The sequence below is a fragment of the Amborella trichopoda genome, chromosome 5 (genome assembly GCF_054954075.1).
Source record: "Amborella trichopoda isolate Santa Cruz 75 chromosome 5, AtrichopodaSantaCruz75HAP2 v2.0, whole genome shotgun sequence".
Lineage (NCBI taxonomy): Eukaryota > Viridiplantae > Streptophyta > Magnoliopsida > Amborellales > Amborellaceae > Amborella > Amborella trichopoda.
Genome location: NC_142340.1, coordinates 5,830,407 through 5,846,120, shown reverse-complemented (window position 1 = coordinate 5,846,120; position 15,714 = coordinate 5,830,407). Strand labels below are relative to the sequence as shown.

The 15,714-nt window shown below is 39.3% G+C and overlaps 1 protein-coding gene across 2 annotated transcripts; it reads right to left on the bottom strand.

Annotated features, from left to right (window-relative positions):
- Nucleotides 1-4,463: 4,463 nt before the first annotated feature.
- Nucleotides 4,464-13,726, bottom strand: LOC18443508 (vacuolar protein sorting-associated protein 32 homolog 2). Of its 2 annotated transcripts, none has more exons than XM_088867086.1 (8): nucleotides 13,500-13,726; nucleotides 13,158-13,250; nucleotides 12,365-12,464; nucleotides 8,811-8,896; nucleotides 8,200-8,291; nucleotides 7,898-8,012; nucleotides 7,438-7,635; nucleotides 4,464-4,766 (listed from the first exon to the last, which is right to left on the bottom strand). In XM_088867086.1, exons 2-7 carry the CDS (start codon nucleotides 13,227-13,229, stop codon nucleotides 7,441-7,443), a joined length of 660 nt encoding a protein of 219 aa, XP_088723212.1. In that variant the 5' UTR covers nucleotides 13,230-13,250; nucleotides 13,500-13,726; the 3' UTR covers nucleotides 4,464-4,766; nucleotides 7,438-7,440. The 2 variants fall into 2 exon arrangements, with proteins under 2 accessions (XP_088723212.1, XP_088723213.1); XM_088867087.1 differs by having other exon boundaries at nucleotides 13,158-13,241.
- Nucleotides 13,727-15,714: the final 1,988 nt, after the last annotated feature.

The window sequence follows — 15,714 nt, the reverse complement described above, 5'->3', positions numbered from 1 at the left end:
GGATAAAGCTGGGATCCAACTCTAAGTGTCAAGGCTTTGGATAATGTAGGGTTCTAACGCAAAACGTAAGGCTCTACGCTTGCACCACTGATTACCTTTTGGTAGGACTACAAACCTGGCCTAAGCCCAACCCAGCATCCTATGGGGCTCGGCCCATGTCATAGGGGTTTGGCTGGTCAAGTCAGGCCAAGCCAAATAGATTCCTTTTTCAAAAAGAAAAATAGAAAAAAATGTGGGAAATGTGTTGGAAAATTGTTGGGTGGAAAAGGGGAAAAAAGTTAGTAAGATTTTCAGAAATTCGAAGTTTGATCCCTTCTTATTTTCGGGTACGCATGAGCGCTATCTCAAGACGATATTTTTCCCCCTTCGATATTGTATTTGATGTACATAAAAAGGGAAATTTGTCCTTGGTATACAGGAAAACAGAAAGGCCTCTTTGATATTTCTAAGCTCTATACACTTGAGCTTGGAACCCACACACTAGACACCATAGTCTTGATGTTTTAGAGAGAGAAAACAACATAGTAGACACCAGAGTCTTGATGTTTTAGAGAGAGACACAAAATCGAGTAGAGAGAGGTTTGCCCATTGGTTTGCTCCCTGGAATTGCAGAGAAATGTGTATTGTTGAGAGGCTCAAAAGGTGGTCAAGTGGCCAACTCATATGGGTAGGATGACCTTTATTATAAAGCACCAAGTGGTTGCCATATAATATTGTTGTAGTTATATGTACCACCAACAACTACAAGTTACATGCACTTGCTCATTTAATGTGGTGGGAAGGGTTTAGTGGGTTAGCACTTAATGAGGTCTATATGCACTTGATGGTTAACGGCTAGATGATCATTGGATGGGCTTAAAAAAGCTATCGAGCCTCGAGCTCAACCCACACACGTACTTGGGCGAAGGGCGCCTCATGTATCGATGTAAGCAAGTTACATGCACTTGCTCATTTAATGTAGTGGGAAAGGTTTAGTGGGTTAGCCCTTAATGAGGTTTATATGCGCTTAATGTTTAATGGCTAGATGATCGTTGGATGGGCTCAAAAAAGCTATGGAACCTCGAGCCCATGCACTTGATGTTTAATGTCTAGATGATCGTTGGATGGGCTAAAAAAAGCTATTGAGCCTCGAGCCCAACCCACACACGTGCTCGGGCAAAAGGCGCCTCATGCGTCGATGTGAGCAAGTTACATGCACTTGCTCATTTGATGTAGTGGGAAGGGTTTAGTGGGTTAGCCCTTAATGAGGTTTATATACACTTGATGGTTGACGGCTAGATGATCATTGGATGGGCTCAAAAAACCTAATCGAGCCTCAAGCCCAACCCACACACTCGCTCGGCCGAGGGGCGCCTCATGCATCGATGTGAGCAAAGTAAAAAGTGCACCATCTTGACGGCTAGATGATCATTGGATGGGCTCAAAAAACCTAATCGAGCCTCGAGCCCAACCCACACACGCGCTCGGGCGAGGGGCACCTCATGCGTCGATGTGAGCAAAGTACAAAGTGCATCATCTTGACGGCTAGATAATCATTGGATGGGCTCAAAAAACCTAATCGAGCCTCGGGCCCAACCCACACACGCGCTCGGGGCGAGGGGCGCCTCATGCGTCGACGTGAGCAAAGTACAAAGTGCACCATCTTGACGGCTAGATGATCTTTGGATGGGCTCAAAAAACCTAATCGAGCCTCGAGCCCAACCTACACACGTGCTTGGGCGAAGGGCGCCTCATGCGTCGATTGGATAGGCTCAAAAAACCTAATAGAGCCTCGAGCCCAACCCACACACGTGCTCGGGCGAGGGGCGCGTCATGCGTCAATGTGAGCAAAGTACAAAGTGCACCATCTTGACGGCTAGATGATCATTGGATGGGTTCAAAAAGCCTAATCGAGCCTCGAGCCCAACCCACACACGTGCTTGAGCGAGGGGCGCCTCATGCGTCGATTGGATGGGCTCAAAAAACCTAATCGAGCCTCGAACCCAACCCACACACGTGCTCGAGCAAGGGGCGCCTCATGCGTCGATGTGAGCAAAGTACAAAGTGCACCATCAAGCACTTTTGCGCCTACACCCTCGCACACGCGTGTCGCACACTTCGCGTGCTCCACACATACACTCTCTCTCACCTTGTATTAAGAGTATAAGGCATGTGAATGCCTACTCTTAAATATTGCTCTATTAACTCTGTCCTTTTCAATGTGGAACTCAATCCCACAACTTTCTCTCTCTACAAAACAACTTAAGAAAAAACCACAAAATCATATTGTTGTTTTGAAATACAAACAAGTATTTTTCAAAAACAAGATCAGCCATAACCTTAATCCAGGCCATACTTTATGGCCGAGGCCGGCCACATAGAGTCGTCTGTCTGATACATCCCAAGAAAGTCGGGAAATTTTCTCAACATTTGATACAAGTTACGTAGCTATGCTGCAATGATCGGAACATGGTCTGGCAAGCACTTGAGTTTACAGCACTGCAGGTTCTTCCTATTCCTCCCCTTAAAAATATTTTCAAAGGAACTTAACAATATTTTCAAGGGAAAATTATAAACCCACCTCCGCTCAAAAACCCAAGAGTAAAAGAAGTTAATTTTTTTTGACAAAAATATCTCCCTATAAAACATATATTTTTTTTCAATTTTTTTCCCGATCGAAGCTGATTCGGCACACAATGTATTAGACTGACACGCGATATTAAAGCCGGTTTAGCATAATGTGCCCACACATTGTTCCAGACCGAAATGAAATCAATCTAACACAATATATGAAGAACCGACTTCAATAAGGACAAACTAATTTGACATTATGTGTGTCGGACTAACTTCAATACAGGCAAGGAAAAAAAAACATGACATCTAAGAGAGGTATTTTGATTAAAAAAAACTTTTTTTTAATTGGGTGGACACAAAAAGAGTTTGGTTTTGGGATTAGTAAAGTTTTATCGGAGAGCGCGCCTAGTAAAATTTGAGTGGAGGGGGTATTAAAGCAAACCTCGCCCTTCAATCAAGGGTGCCATATCTCTCTCACTCAATCTCCATGAGGATGTCACGTCTCTCTCTCTCTCCCCCCAAATGATGTGTACCCCTAAATCTCATATGCTCTTACATCTCGTCTAAATGCTTAAGCCCCATTTGTATGCCACTCTAAACAATTGATTGGCCCTTGAGTCGGCCAGGTAATGGGCCGGCAAGCCAGGCCTGGCACTATTGGCCGGGCCTTGGGTTATAAGAGATCACCAGACGGCCTGCCACATCAGAGCCATCTTCAGTTCAGCCCAGCCCGGCCTTTATTTTCTTACTTTTTTTTGCTTTTTATCATTTATTTGATTGTACTTTGATCAGTCCAGCCCAGCCCACCCCAGCCCAGCCAGGCCTTGGCCCTACTAGTAGAGCCTCCTCAGCCTGGTTAGGGCTGGTATGGACTGGGGCTAGGGTTGGACCAATCTCCGTTGCCAGACTAACTCTTGAGGTGGCATTGCTCATTTACAGTTGGAGCAGTGGTTTCAAAGCTAAGTTATAACCCAAGTGACCCTCGAAATCTACAAATATGTGAGTGAAATAAAAATTAAAAATACCAATTTTTATAAGTAGAACATGAGATTATTTACAAAGAGACCATTTATCTTTATTACAAAGAAGTCACTATGTCCATTCATTAGATGACAAAAGATTGAATGGCTAAAGATGAATCATAAAGTCCAAAAAAAATTTTTTTTTTGGAAACTTTGTATCTATCAATGACAATCTTACAACCACCCATTTTAAAATTCAAGGGATGAATGATTGTAACCTCCTTATATAGAAGGTAAACAATATCTTTGTATATTTTTCCATCAAACATAGCATAAGAAACAAATTGTATACTTGGCTCCCGAGGGTACGCTTAGATGTCTATGATGGGTTTAGAGCATGAAACTTTGGGATCCATTGTAAAACAACTATATGAGTTTATTTTAAAGAAATTTTCAAATTTTATTGTTCTTAAGTACTTAGATAAGAATATCCAAAAACTAGATAAGCTCTGTTCAATATTAAGACATTTTTTCAGGTACTCAAAAAATGCACGATTTTTTTTTAGAGGTTGGTCCACTTGGTTGAGGTCATTACCGGGGACTGAATGGACACCCACAGGAGAATATAATCTCTTGGCTTTCATCTACCTCAAACACTAACAGGCTTTGTCAGGGCAACGACCACATGTTGGTTAACAGTATGTTTTCTGACGTGGATTAGCTGTGGCTCACTTCATGAAATGGAAGACTAAACATGATAATCCAGGCCAATGGTAACACCACATATCTCAGGATGATCTCGTAACATTTCCACAAGATCTCAAGCGTGAAGTTCAAAGACCCCAAATTTTTACAAACAAAGAGTGGGGGGGGGGCATAATGCCATAATCCTAAGACGACTATGTAAAATTTCACTATATTGCAAAACATTATCTGCAAAGATAAGGAGAGCGAGAGAAAATGATATACATTCAATTGCAACTGTTGCAGGGATTAAATGGCTCTAACAAAGAGCCACAACATGTGGCATTTTATCAAAACAGCAAACAATAGAACTTCAAAAGTACTCTCAAGTGAGAAAATGTAGAAACAAGGCAAAGTTTCATTGCTTCCTGCCACACTATGACATGCATGAAAGAAGTATACACACCTCTGTAAAACATTGACTAAGCGGCCCAACCATGTTCGATGATAAAGTACAGCCAACCATCTTTACATAACTCCATTACGTTGTCCATGTGCATAAAGGCACTGCCAAGTCCAACACAGCATGGTAAAGAAAAAAGAAAAAAAAAAGGGTTTGTATACTATGAGACAGTACACCTCTTACATATGAGGGTTACAATCTCTTAGCTATCAAATTTGAATCAGAAGGCTATTAGTGTCAGCAAGCTCGGAAATAGAGCCTTTTGAGCAATGTCAATAGAACACCCCAACTGTTGGATTACAAATCCAATGGCTAAGGGTAATTTTGACTGTACCAAAAAAAACCTACTATATACTTCTAATAATTAAAAACATCCAAAAACTCAAAATGCGTATGTACTGGAATTTTTAATTCTCTGAGACAAGTGAGCAGTTCATCTCTGAACATAGGCCATCTCATTCTTGGAAAAGTTTTTTTTGTCCCTTTTTTTCTTTTTTTCTTTTTTGTTGTTATGAACAGCTCCTTATAGGAAGTCGACAGGAGGTTGCTCCATAGAGGGGGAAGTCAACAGGTATTGTTGGATTTATAGGAGGCAAATGGGCTTAACAAGTGAACAACTTGTATTAGTGAGTATCAAAGAGGGGCATGGAGTGCGAGTACTGAATAAAAAGCATGGGCAGCAGTTTCTAGGTGAAATATTTGGGACGGGGAAATATGAAATATACGAGGACCGAGGGGTTCTCAAAAGTAGATTGGGATAACTTAGACTTGAAGGACATTGGATGCTTATAAATATTTGAAAGAATTTGGAGGTTTGCCTAGACTTTATAGATTGTTCTATGGTCATATACATGCAATTTAAAGACAAAGTGATATTCATTCTTAGGAAGTGCGAGTTGGTTCAAGTGGAAGGCTCAAAAAGGGCAAAAGGTAAGCCCAAAAGGACATGGTTGAAAGTAGTAAAAAAAGGCATGGGGACTTATGGCCTTAGTGAGGGTTGACCCACGATAGAACAGAATGGCGGACCAGGATTCCTGTAGCCAACCCCAAATAGTTGGGAAAAGCTGTGATATTGATGATGAAAATGCTTAAAGCCATTGGGAGGGTGGATGAAGAAAATTATATACTCGGTAAGGAGAAGGCTTGCGATTGAAGATGAGATGCTTGTAGATGGAAAAGGCAAAAAACATCATGCATATCGGCAGGCAGCTTGTATATTCTGATGAATCGCTCTCCCAAAGCTTTTTCCTATAGTCTATGACACCCAAGACAACAAAACCCTCCCTACCAATTTTAATTGATGACTGTCCCTCCCTCCCTTCCTCCATACCTCAATCAAACCCTCACTACCACTTTCGTTAATGACTGTCCCTCTGTCATTCAAAAGGAAGTTCGCCACATGGGAAGACCAATACACTCACTAAGGCAACCTTATCCAGCATCGAGGTGTTTGTAGTGTCCCACTGCCAAATGCCCATGTCAAAGGTCGAACAATTGAAGAAACAAAAGCTAGACTTCCCATGGAGATGGGTGGGTATGGACACCATTTCTTGCAAGGAGAATGTGCACAAGGCAATCAAGTTTGGCATAGGGTTTTCCTCCTCCAAATTTCGAGATGATTTTCAACAAGAGAAGATTGTGGAATGCCTTATTACTCAAAAAAAAAGGATTGTGGGATATAACAATACTTACTAGACCAATCTGGGATCAATTGGCTGTTTCTGCAATGCCCCTCTAGGCTGGTTGACTTTTCCACAGTTGAGTAATTTCCTTGGGTCTGTGGAGAGGGAGATAAATGGAACTTTCAAAGTAATCAAGTTAAGGAGAGATGTCTTGGCTGAGCATGACAGGTTGCCCCTCATTTCTTGCATTTAGTTTAAGAGGACTAGAAGAGTTTTAACCTGGTGCAGAGAGGAGAACCTTCCCTCAAAAAGAAAGTTAGAGGACAAGAACCTCTTAAGAAATGAGGGATCAATATAAAAGGTGAGACTGACGTCTGCCATCTTAAGAGGGTTCCCAAGCTTAACTTGATGGCAGTTCTCTTCACAGAATGAGTCCAACAAGGACCAAGACGTTTGTTTACTTGATTCATGCTTTGAATTCGAATGAAAGCAAAAGCCCTCTCTATTATGTGACCTCCAAAACACTTGCCTCATCTTCCTCCAGGCCTTTGAATGTAAGGAAGAATTCACTAAAGGTCATCAAGTAGACTGGGAAGGTATCTTTTGATCCCTAGAGGATCATGATGTCTTAAAGAATATTTTCAATATTTGCCAGTTCTTCAAAGGTCTCCATTAGCCTCATGGGAAGTAGAATTGCATGGTTCATTTTAATAATTTTGGAAGTTTCTTTACTAAAAAGCTGCACACACCATTTTTTTCCCTAAGCCAGAAATGCCAATGATTTCAAGAATTACAAATGCATCTGATATATCTATATCCCAAATGCACTTACGTTTCATCTTTATTTCTTCAAGTATCTTTATACATGCCATATTTAAATTATTTTACATTCCACACTTAAAAAATATGGCCCAAAAACGAAAGGCCAAGCCCCCCAGATCAGTCATTCTATCCCCATCTATCAAATGATCTTCAAAGAACACGTACTAATCTTTCATACCACCCTCTAACCATATCCAATCCATAACCGAAGAAATGACAAACGACAAAAAAAGTTATCTAGGACTGTCAAAGCTTAAAACAATGTTGTTTCCAGCACATCTATCCAAAGACAAAGGGCTTGCGCTCCCCAGAAGCAACGTTTGAGAATTACCGATTAGAGTGCCATCTCTGCTTGCAAAGCAGCAAGCTCGTCCTCCTCTGCTGTATTCTTTTGAGGAACAGGGCGCGTTGGTTGCCTGCCAGCTGGGACATACGGCACGGGGTTTGCGGGTGCAGTGGTTGCTGGTTGTAGAAGCTGTTCCTCCAATTCTGCTCCCTCTAACTCTTCAAGCTCTGCTTCCAATTCATCCTGCCAAAACCATAAATAAGTTACAAATTTCCCATCTTCTAAAGAAAAACAGTAGGAAAGCTATATATGTGTATATATATATATATATATATATATATATATATATATACACACACACACATAGAGAGAGAGAGAGAGAGAGAGACTTTTTGGGTGGGTACTTAGCGAAAGAGAGAATGTTCTTGTGTGGCTAAGCTAGATAGAGAGAATATTTTTTTTTTTGGGGGGGGACTATAAAATGACCGATTAGAACTATACATACTTCATCAAAATCTGCAGCTGCACCAATAGGAGCAGCTAATGCCTCTTGAATCTGTTTCATGTTTTCAGTATGCTCATTGATCTCGTCCATTGTCTTGTCGACATCATCAATGTTCCTGTCAGATAGAATCATGGCACATATGCATCATTTCTAACCCAAAACTTTCTCCCTCTCCTTCCCCCCCTCCCTCCCTCCCTCCCTCCCTCCCTCCCTCCCTCTCTCTCTCTCTCTCTCTCTCTCTCTCTCTCTCTCTCTCTCTCTCACACACACACACACACACATGGCAGTAATGATCTGCTTACGTTGCTTTTTGCATGGCTTTCATCGCTGCTGCACCAGTCCTCAAAGCATCAACAGTTTCTGTTGTCGCCTTTGCACCTTCTAGCATGATCATCTAAATGATATACAAGAGTATCAATAATAAAGAATCTCCCAGGATTGAACTTCGATTAATAAGTCAAATAGAGTTGTCAATAACATTGAATGTTTATGATGCCAAAGACATAACATACAACTGGTTTTAAAAAAAAAGCCAATTTCATGCTAAACATCTATCGATTGTAGTTTTGAAAAGTAATAGATATACTCGATTTTTTAAAATTAAAACAAACACCTTTTGTTTAAGTTTTTGGTGTTCTTATGCATGAAACAATCTTCAAGGTTCAAACCCTTAAACTCCCTCATGCCAAGATGAGTGTAACATTGGACCAAAAGGCCATGCTATCTGCCAAGCAGAGAATGCCAACCTCATCCATCCCTCTCCTAATTTTACCATGTGAATGGGAGTATGTCGCTCTCAGATTATCATTACAATTTAGCAATGCCCCGAAACTGATGCTGATTTTGTTATAATTACCAAAAACAATCTATTTTTTTGTTCCCACTTGATAGAAAATGAGCAAGGGAAAAGAACCTGATCATGGATTCGCAGCTGGAAATTTCCAAGTTGCTCGACTTGAGCTTCATAGAGCCTCTTCCGCTTCAGACACTGTATGGCAGCTGTAAATGCGCCCAAAGCAAAATCAGAAATCAACAATCACAAAATAACAGAAAATGTTGGTACGCAAAGAAGAAACAGCTGCAGGACTCATTTACATTGATGTTTTCCTTGGAAAATACTATAAGACAAAAGATAAAAATTATACGAAGAAACTATTCCATGTTTTAGCACAAAGATACTTCTAGTGCATACCAGAAACTCAGACCAAATAACAAGAAATTCCCTACAAAGGAAGACAACCATTAGGTACTAAAATCAATTTTGTCTTTACAACACCATGTGACAAATGCATCATAGAATCCTCTACCAGTAGAGGAGCAAAGACGGGACTAAGAAATGCCTCCGAACAAGCCAGGTCTAGGGATGGTCCTAACAGGCTATAAGAGTAACTACTCAAAAACAAGTTTATGTCAAAAGATCAAATTCTTAAAGGGTTGTCACAAGCAAAGAAAGGGAGATCATCGAAGTTTGTAGTAGGAACCCAACCTGTTATGGGACAAATCCTATAATTTGTGGGTATCCCAGAGATGGCATGACCAGCACTGCATCTTGTATCCTTTCATTTAACTTTATACAATATTAAAGCAGCAGTCACTATGCTGACAAGATTCAGAGCATTTGTATGATATTCAAAGTCAACATGACATTTGTACATGTGAACGACAACAACCACACAAAAAATGTGTGACTTGTGAAAAAAAGGATACTTGCTCAAGTTAATCAGTGACATGGGAAGGTATTGATTGGACAGAGTACAGGTCCCACTTATACCCTAACCAGGAGGAAACAATCGTAACTTCCAAACAAGTGCCAGCAACCATTTTTCTTGTCACTGATCAAATTTATGTGCCACTTAAAGCTAAGAAGAAATACTTGTAGCCATGTTGCCTGTCACTTAGACCATAACATGCTACTTAAAACAGAAAGAAAAAATAATTGCAACCTGATTCCTGTCACTTAGACCATAATTCCATGCCACTTGAAACCTTACTAAAGATCTACTTGCAATCAAGTTGAGTGACTAGTTTTATTGCTAAAAGTCATGTTGACTGGCACTTAAATAATGGTGCAATTACTTGTAATAATGAACCACTAAATCTCTGAATTAAATGCTTTTTTTTGTTAGTTAAAAGAAAGGGGAGACAAATGCATCTGGTTGCATTTTGCAACGCAGACAAATAGAGATCCATATGAGAAGAAAAGGTGGGGTGAGGAGGGAGAGGAGAGGCTACAACAAGGATGAAGTGTCCCCCCCAAAGAGAATGTCTCTAATAATCCCTCCCCCATGAAATCTCTCTATTCAATGCAGGGATGCTTAAGCACCTTCTTAATCTCTTCTGGTCCGGTCGTCTGGAGACCAAAATATATGGTATTAAGAACCATTTCACTCAAACTTGGCGCCGGAAAATGCATAGAGAGGCTCCAGTCCTACATCCTTAGATCCTCATTGTCTATATATATAACTAGTGGGGAGAATCAACATTATGGTAGAATAAGCTAGTTAATAAAAAATTTGCAATCTAAATAAGGAACCATCCAAGACTTCATAAAATAAATTAAAAGACAATAAAATTTAAGAACACGCCTCCACATAGAAGACTTCCCAATCTACATAAATGCCAGCCTTCTGCATGCCCACCCTAATGTTCCCACTAAGGTCCAACATCCCCAAATCAAAGGAGTGTTTTTTTTTTTTTTTGAGTAAAAGATCAAAGGAGTGTTGATATATTATAGGTGTCACAAGTAGAATTGCAATGGAAAAACAAATGAAAGAGCAACTATTTACTGGACACACACATGAAGAAGCTGCTAGGGATTACAATTATCTATTTACCTAATGTGCACATGTAAAATACTTGCTGCTGCAAAACTCAGCATTCATCTAATCTCCCTAGTAAGAGGAGAACAACATAATTAGTCAATGGAGCACAGTCCAACCACACATCTCCTTTCTACACCGTATATAGTAGATTTTTTAATTTAATGCGCAACAATATTTGGAGAAGAAATACTTTCATGCTTTCACTGATACACTTCTGCATTCTAAATGTAAGTGAATGATCTGAGTTTCTTAATTTGTTCAAAAAGTATTGTCCAGTACACAAACAATTCACATTGCCAACGCAGGAGTTTACGCTCTTAATCAATACTGGTACAGAATTGGTCAATGGAACCTTAGGCTCGTCACTACCTTGGCAATCAATAAAGGCTCCAAATGTTAAGATGAACCCACCTACACAAAATAATGGAGAACTGACAATACTCAATATTTTCCTTCTTGCAACTAAATAAAATAAACAAACATAGAAACTGAGTAGCCTAGTGTTGTAAATGGTTGCTAATGGAGATCTTCTCCCTCTAAACCAACCACCCAAAAGCAAACACCCTAGGAGGGACCAAAACATGACAAACTAGATGCCCCAGGGAAATCACTAGCTAACTCTCCAGAGTGCAATGCAGAAGAATCTAACCAATAACATACTTAATAGATCCCACACATCATCAACTCTATAATGGGTATGGATATAAACAATTTTTAATACATGGATACCAACATTCACTAAAAATCCAAGCAAGGTCACCACAATCCCCATCTCTTCTCATGCCTCAGAACCCTCCTACACACAAGTTGCAAGCCCCATGCAAACTTGCAAACCCATGCCAAGTCAGACCCGCCCCATGCAAACTTGCAAACCCATGCCAAGTCAGACCCACCCCATGCCACCTTGTTTGAAATAATGAGCTAGGGCTCATCATTACAAGCAGCACTTAATAAGACAGCCAAAAGATCCTTATTGCCCCAGAAATAGCCCCAAATCTTGCTAACCCACATTACCAGCTTTTCCTAGCACATTTCTAAAGGGCATACGTCTAAAGGCCAGCTGCAGACGAAAAGACAATGGACAATCTACGAAGGGATATCATTGTTTCAATTTTCAACAACAAAAATATTACAAATACTAAAGATTCCATAATATTATCAATTATCAAATTTACTACATTCACTACTGTCCAACTATCTATCTGGTTGTCTATCTATCTGCAATATCATCCACACACACATGCGCAACGCAGTATAAACATGAGCAATAGGGTAACGTTCAGACTTTTATGACATTCAAAAGGCAATACCAGAAATAAAACATTTAAAGCAACAGACAAAATCACTTCGCAGAGAAGGAATAAAACGCGAACAGTCAAATGTAATTTTCTTTTCCATACAAACACCAACGAAAACGATATAGGAAATTCACATGGCGGATGATATTACATATGTGATGAGGTTTCAGATCCATTACAATGAGAAGAACATGAAATCTGAGGCTTGCTTGACTACTTAAAACCAATAAGCATAAAAAATATCTTATTTTTACATTACAAAAGAAACTCCTTCCTCACCACTTCTTCTTCAATGAAAAACAAGTGCATGAAGAATGGAGAGTACAAACATCACTGCTACAAAATACCTCTTTTATTTTTTGCTCTAGTAAATTCCTTTGCTTTTTCAACCTCTGCTGCAACCTTCTTTTGTAGAACTTTCTCCTTTTTCTCAAGCATTTCAAGGGTCTACACAGTGCATCATGCATACCATTAATTTGGAAACCATCAAACCAACAGCCAAAAGATAACTCTCGTACAAATTGATCGAGTAACAAACAATCACAAAAAGCATATCCTCAGAAAGAGCCTTCCAAAATAAAAAGTGTCATGACAAATATCAGAAAAACCCTAAATGAAAGATATAATCATCAAAGTAAGGGAAAATAATTTTTTTTTTTTTGGGAAATTAAAAAAAAAGAGTTAATGAATAAACATGAATGATCTGAGGCTGCAACATTAAAAGGAGCTAAGACTTCAACACAAGATTTGACAAAAGGAACACTATCATACATTGACTTAAGTTCCTATATGAGATGTCCAAAATCCCCAATGGACTATGTTAAATTGTCAAAGATAATATTAAACGACGTGCCTAGAAAATAATCAAAATCGATTTATACAAGTAAGCATCTTACCCAAACATAAAATCAGAATTCAGCCAATAAAAAAAACCAATCGAATTAGCAAACCGATTAAATAAAATAGAAACGCACAAGAAAATTCAACAGCATAAGAGAACTCAACCAATCCCCACAAGAAACAACAAAAAGAAAAACAGATAGCCCTAACAAAAATAACCTAAAAATAAAAGACAGAAGAAAGTAAAATCAATCCACCAAAAAAAGGTTATCTGCAAACCGAGATAAGCAGAAAAAATACCTCATTTAACTTATCTAGCGTGGCGAGAGGAGTGGTGTCCTGTTTGGGCTTGCCAAAAAGCTTGTTAAACATGATTGCAAAATACTATTTCCCCTAAACATAACAAAGTTAGAAGAATCAACAGCAATAATAATCATAAAAATAACAATAATAATCAATGATCAATTGCATAAGCCTTACAGAAATTAAAAGCAAGGCCATACTAAAAAAAAAAAAAGCATGTCCACGAACAATTCAAAGAAGATCCAACGAAGTGATCTAGAAAAAACGACATAAAAAAAAAAAAAAAAGGAAGCAATTCAATTAACATCATAAGATTTTTTCCTAGAGAAAAAACCAAACCTAAAGCGTTTGTTGAAACTGGCGTTTGTCGAAATTGCAGAGACTGGAATACGATCAACAACCAGAGGCGATCAAAGGAAGTCTATAGGTCAAGTAAAGTCGAGAAGCGAGCGAGAGAGAGAGAGATCGATCGATCTGGAGTTTTCTTTGCCGCGGAGTGATGCAGAGGAGAGAATGAGAAAGGGGCGACTCTCTCTCTCTCTAAAAGCAAGAATGCGAAGATTTCCGATTTCTTGTGATTAAAAAATCTTATATAAAAGGTTTTCCTGAGCTTCGTGTTGAAGAAATAATGCTTTCGTTTTTTTATGTTTGATATTAGATAAATGTAAAGTCGAGGGGTCCTTGTGGGCATTGGCGTACGAAAACCGTGTTTAAAGCTGGGACAATTTTGGGAGATGTCGCGAAATTGCCATTGGCTATAAAGATTTATGGATGGAGCACTTAGGAGTCGCAATGAGCCGGATGGCCTGATAGGCTTAGGCTAAAAAAACTAGGGCATGGGCCACATAATGTGCCTTGAGGGCCAAACTAGGCCTAAGTTCAGCCCGGTTTTGGCTGTGTGGCCTTTTTTTTTTTTTTTTTTTTTAAGTTTTTTTTCCTTTAGTTTTTATACTTTTTTATTTGGCTCAGCCCTGGGCCAACCTCTTATACATTAGGGCCGGGCCAGGGCCAATGCTGCCCTCCCTAGGGCCGGCCCATTGCCATCTCGGATGGCGATCCATGTCTGATCTAGTTTGGATCACCTTGACTAGGTTTTACATAGATCTAGACCGGGTCTGATCCAAGTGACTTGGACCCGGACCAAATCGAGATTTGGATTGGGTGTAAGTAAGTTTGACCTAACCCAGGTCTAGAAATTTAAAAAATAAAAACTTAATTTAATATATTTTATGCTAGGTTAGGTCAGATCAACCCGATCTAATCCAATAGGGTCCATGCTGGACCTAGCCCACCAGGCCCAAAACATGGACTCAGATCCAGAGCCAGACCTGGTCAGACAACTCAACCCAATTGCCACCCCTAATTTTTGTCAAAAAATGTCATCCATTCTAGAGGAGCATAAGTTTATACAAGGTTTACCATAAATGAGTCCTTCAAAAATCCACATAAAAATATCATTGTGAAGCTGAAAAGCCTTCCAGTCCATCAATTTGATTTTAAGATATATGGATATTAAAAAAAAAAGATCTCAAAGTTTAAAAAACATTGCATCTTATTTGGACTGTTTATTTTTCAAGATTTTCAAGTATTTGTACATATGCCAGATGTACACTATTTTTTAAACTTTGAAATCCTTAGAATGGCCTAAAAATAGATTTTCAAACTATTTGAGGGGTTTCTCGCATAGAACTACATATTTAAGTACATTTTAGAAGTGCGCCCTATTTTGATTGTTTAAGGTCTACCCACCCTTTTAAAAGGGGCTCAATTGGGGCCACATACAATTTTAATAATCTAGAGTCTACTCCATTGGTTTGATTCTTCCACCCATTACTTGTTTGGCTTGATCTTATTTCCAAAGCGTTATTCTGCATTACCATTGGTAGATACCAAAAATATGGGTGGCTCATGTACCATACTTACAATTACCCAATTTAAAATCTAACACACAAGAGTAATTGCGACTTCTTTATACTAAAAAATAAATAGTCTCGTTATATACTTTTTTATTTATCAAAATACACTTGGGTACAAATTTTAAATTAGCGCAAACTTTAGCACTATTTTAATACCAAAAAATATTGATTCCACCTGGAAGCACGGGTTGGATAAGATTGGGAGGTGGGGCTATCAGAGGACCCTAAGAATCGCCCTATCCCATATTTATTTATTTCTTCGTTAACTATTATGGCATCCAAATTAAGAACCAATAGATCCGAGTTATGGCTATTTAGGGTCGATTTTGATTTTGGATTAACATTTAATCCTTAATTATGATTGGGCTCGTAACTAGCCCTAGCATGGCCTAACGTTTTTGGCTAGATGTTTTTTTGTTGACACGCCGAGCCCAAACTGCCATTCTTCTAGCCTGAAAATAAATTCTCGGCCTGGGCGTGCCACACTAGTTCAGGCCAGGCTGCGACCAAGCCTGAGCAAATCTTACTTGGTGGCAGAGAAGACATGCCTCTACCCATTTTTTCAAATAATTAGGAGTAAGTTTTTTTTGAAGGTGTTAGTGAGGTGGTGTCAATGGGAATAAAAACGACGACGTGAT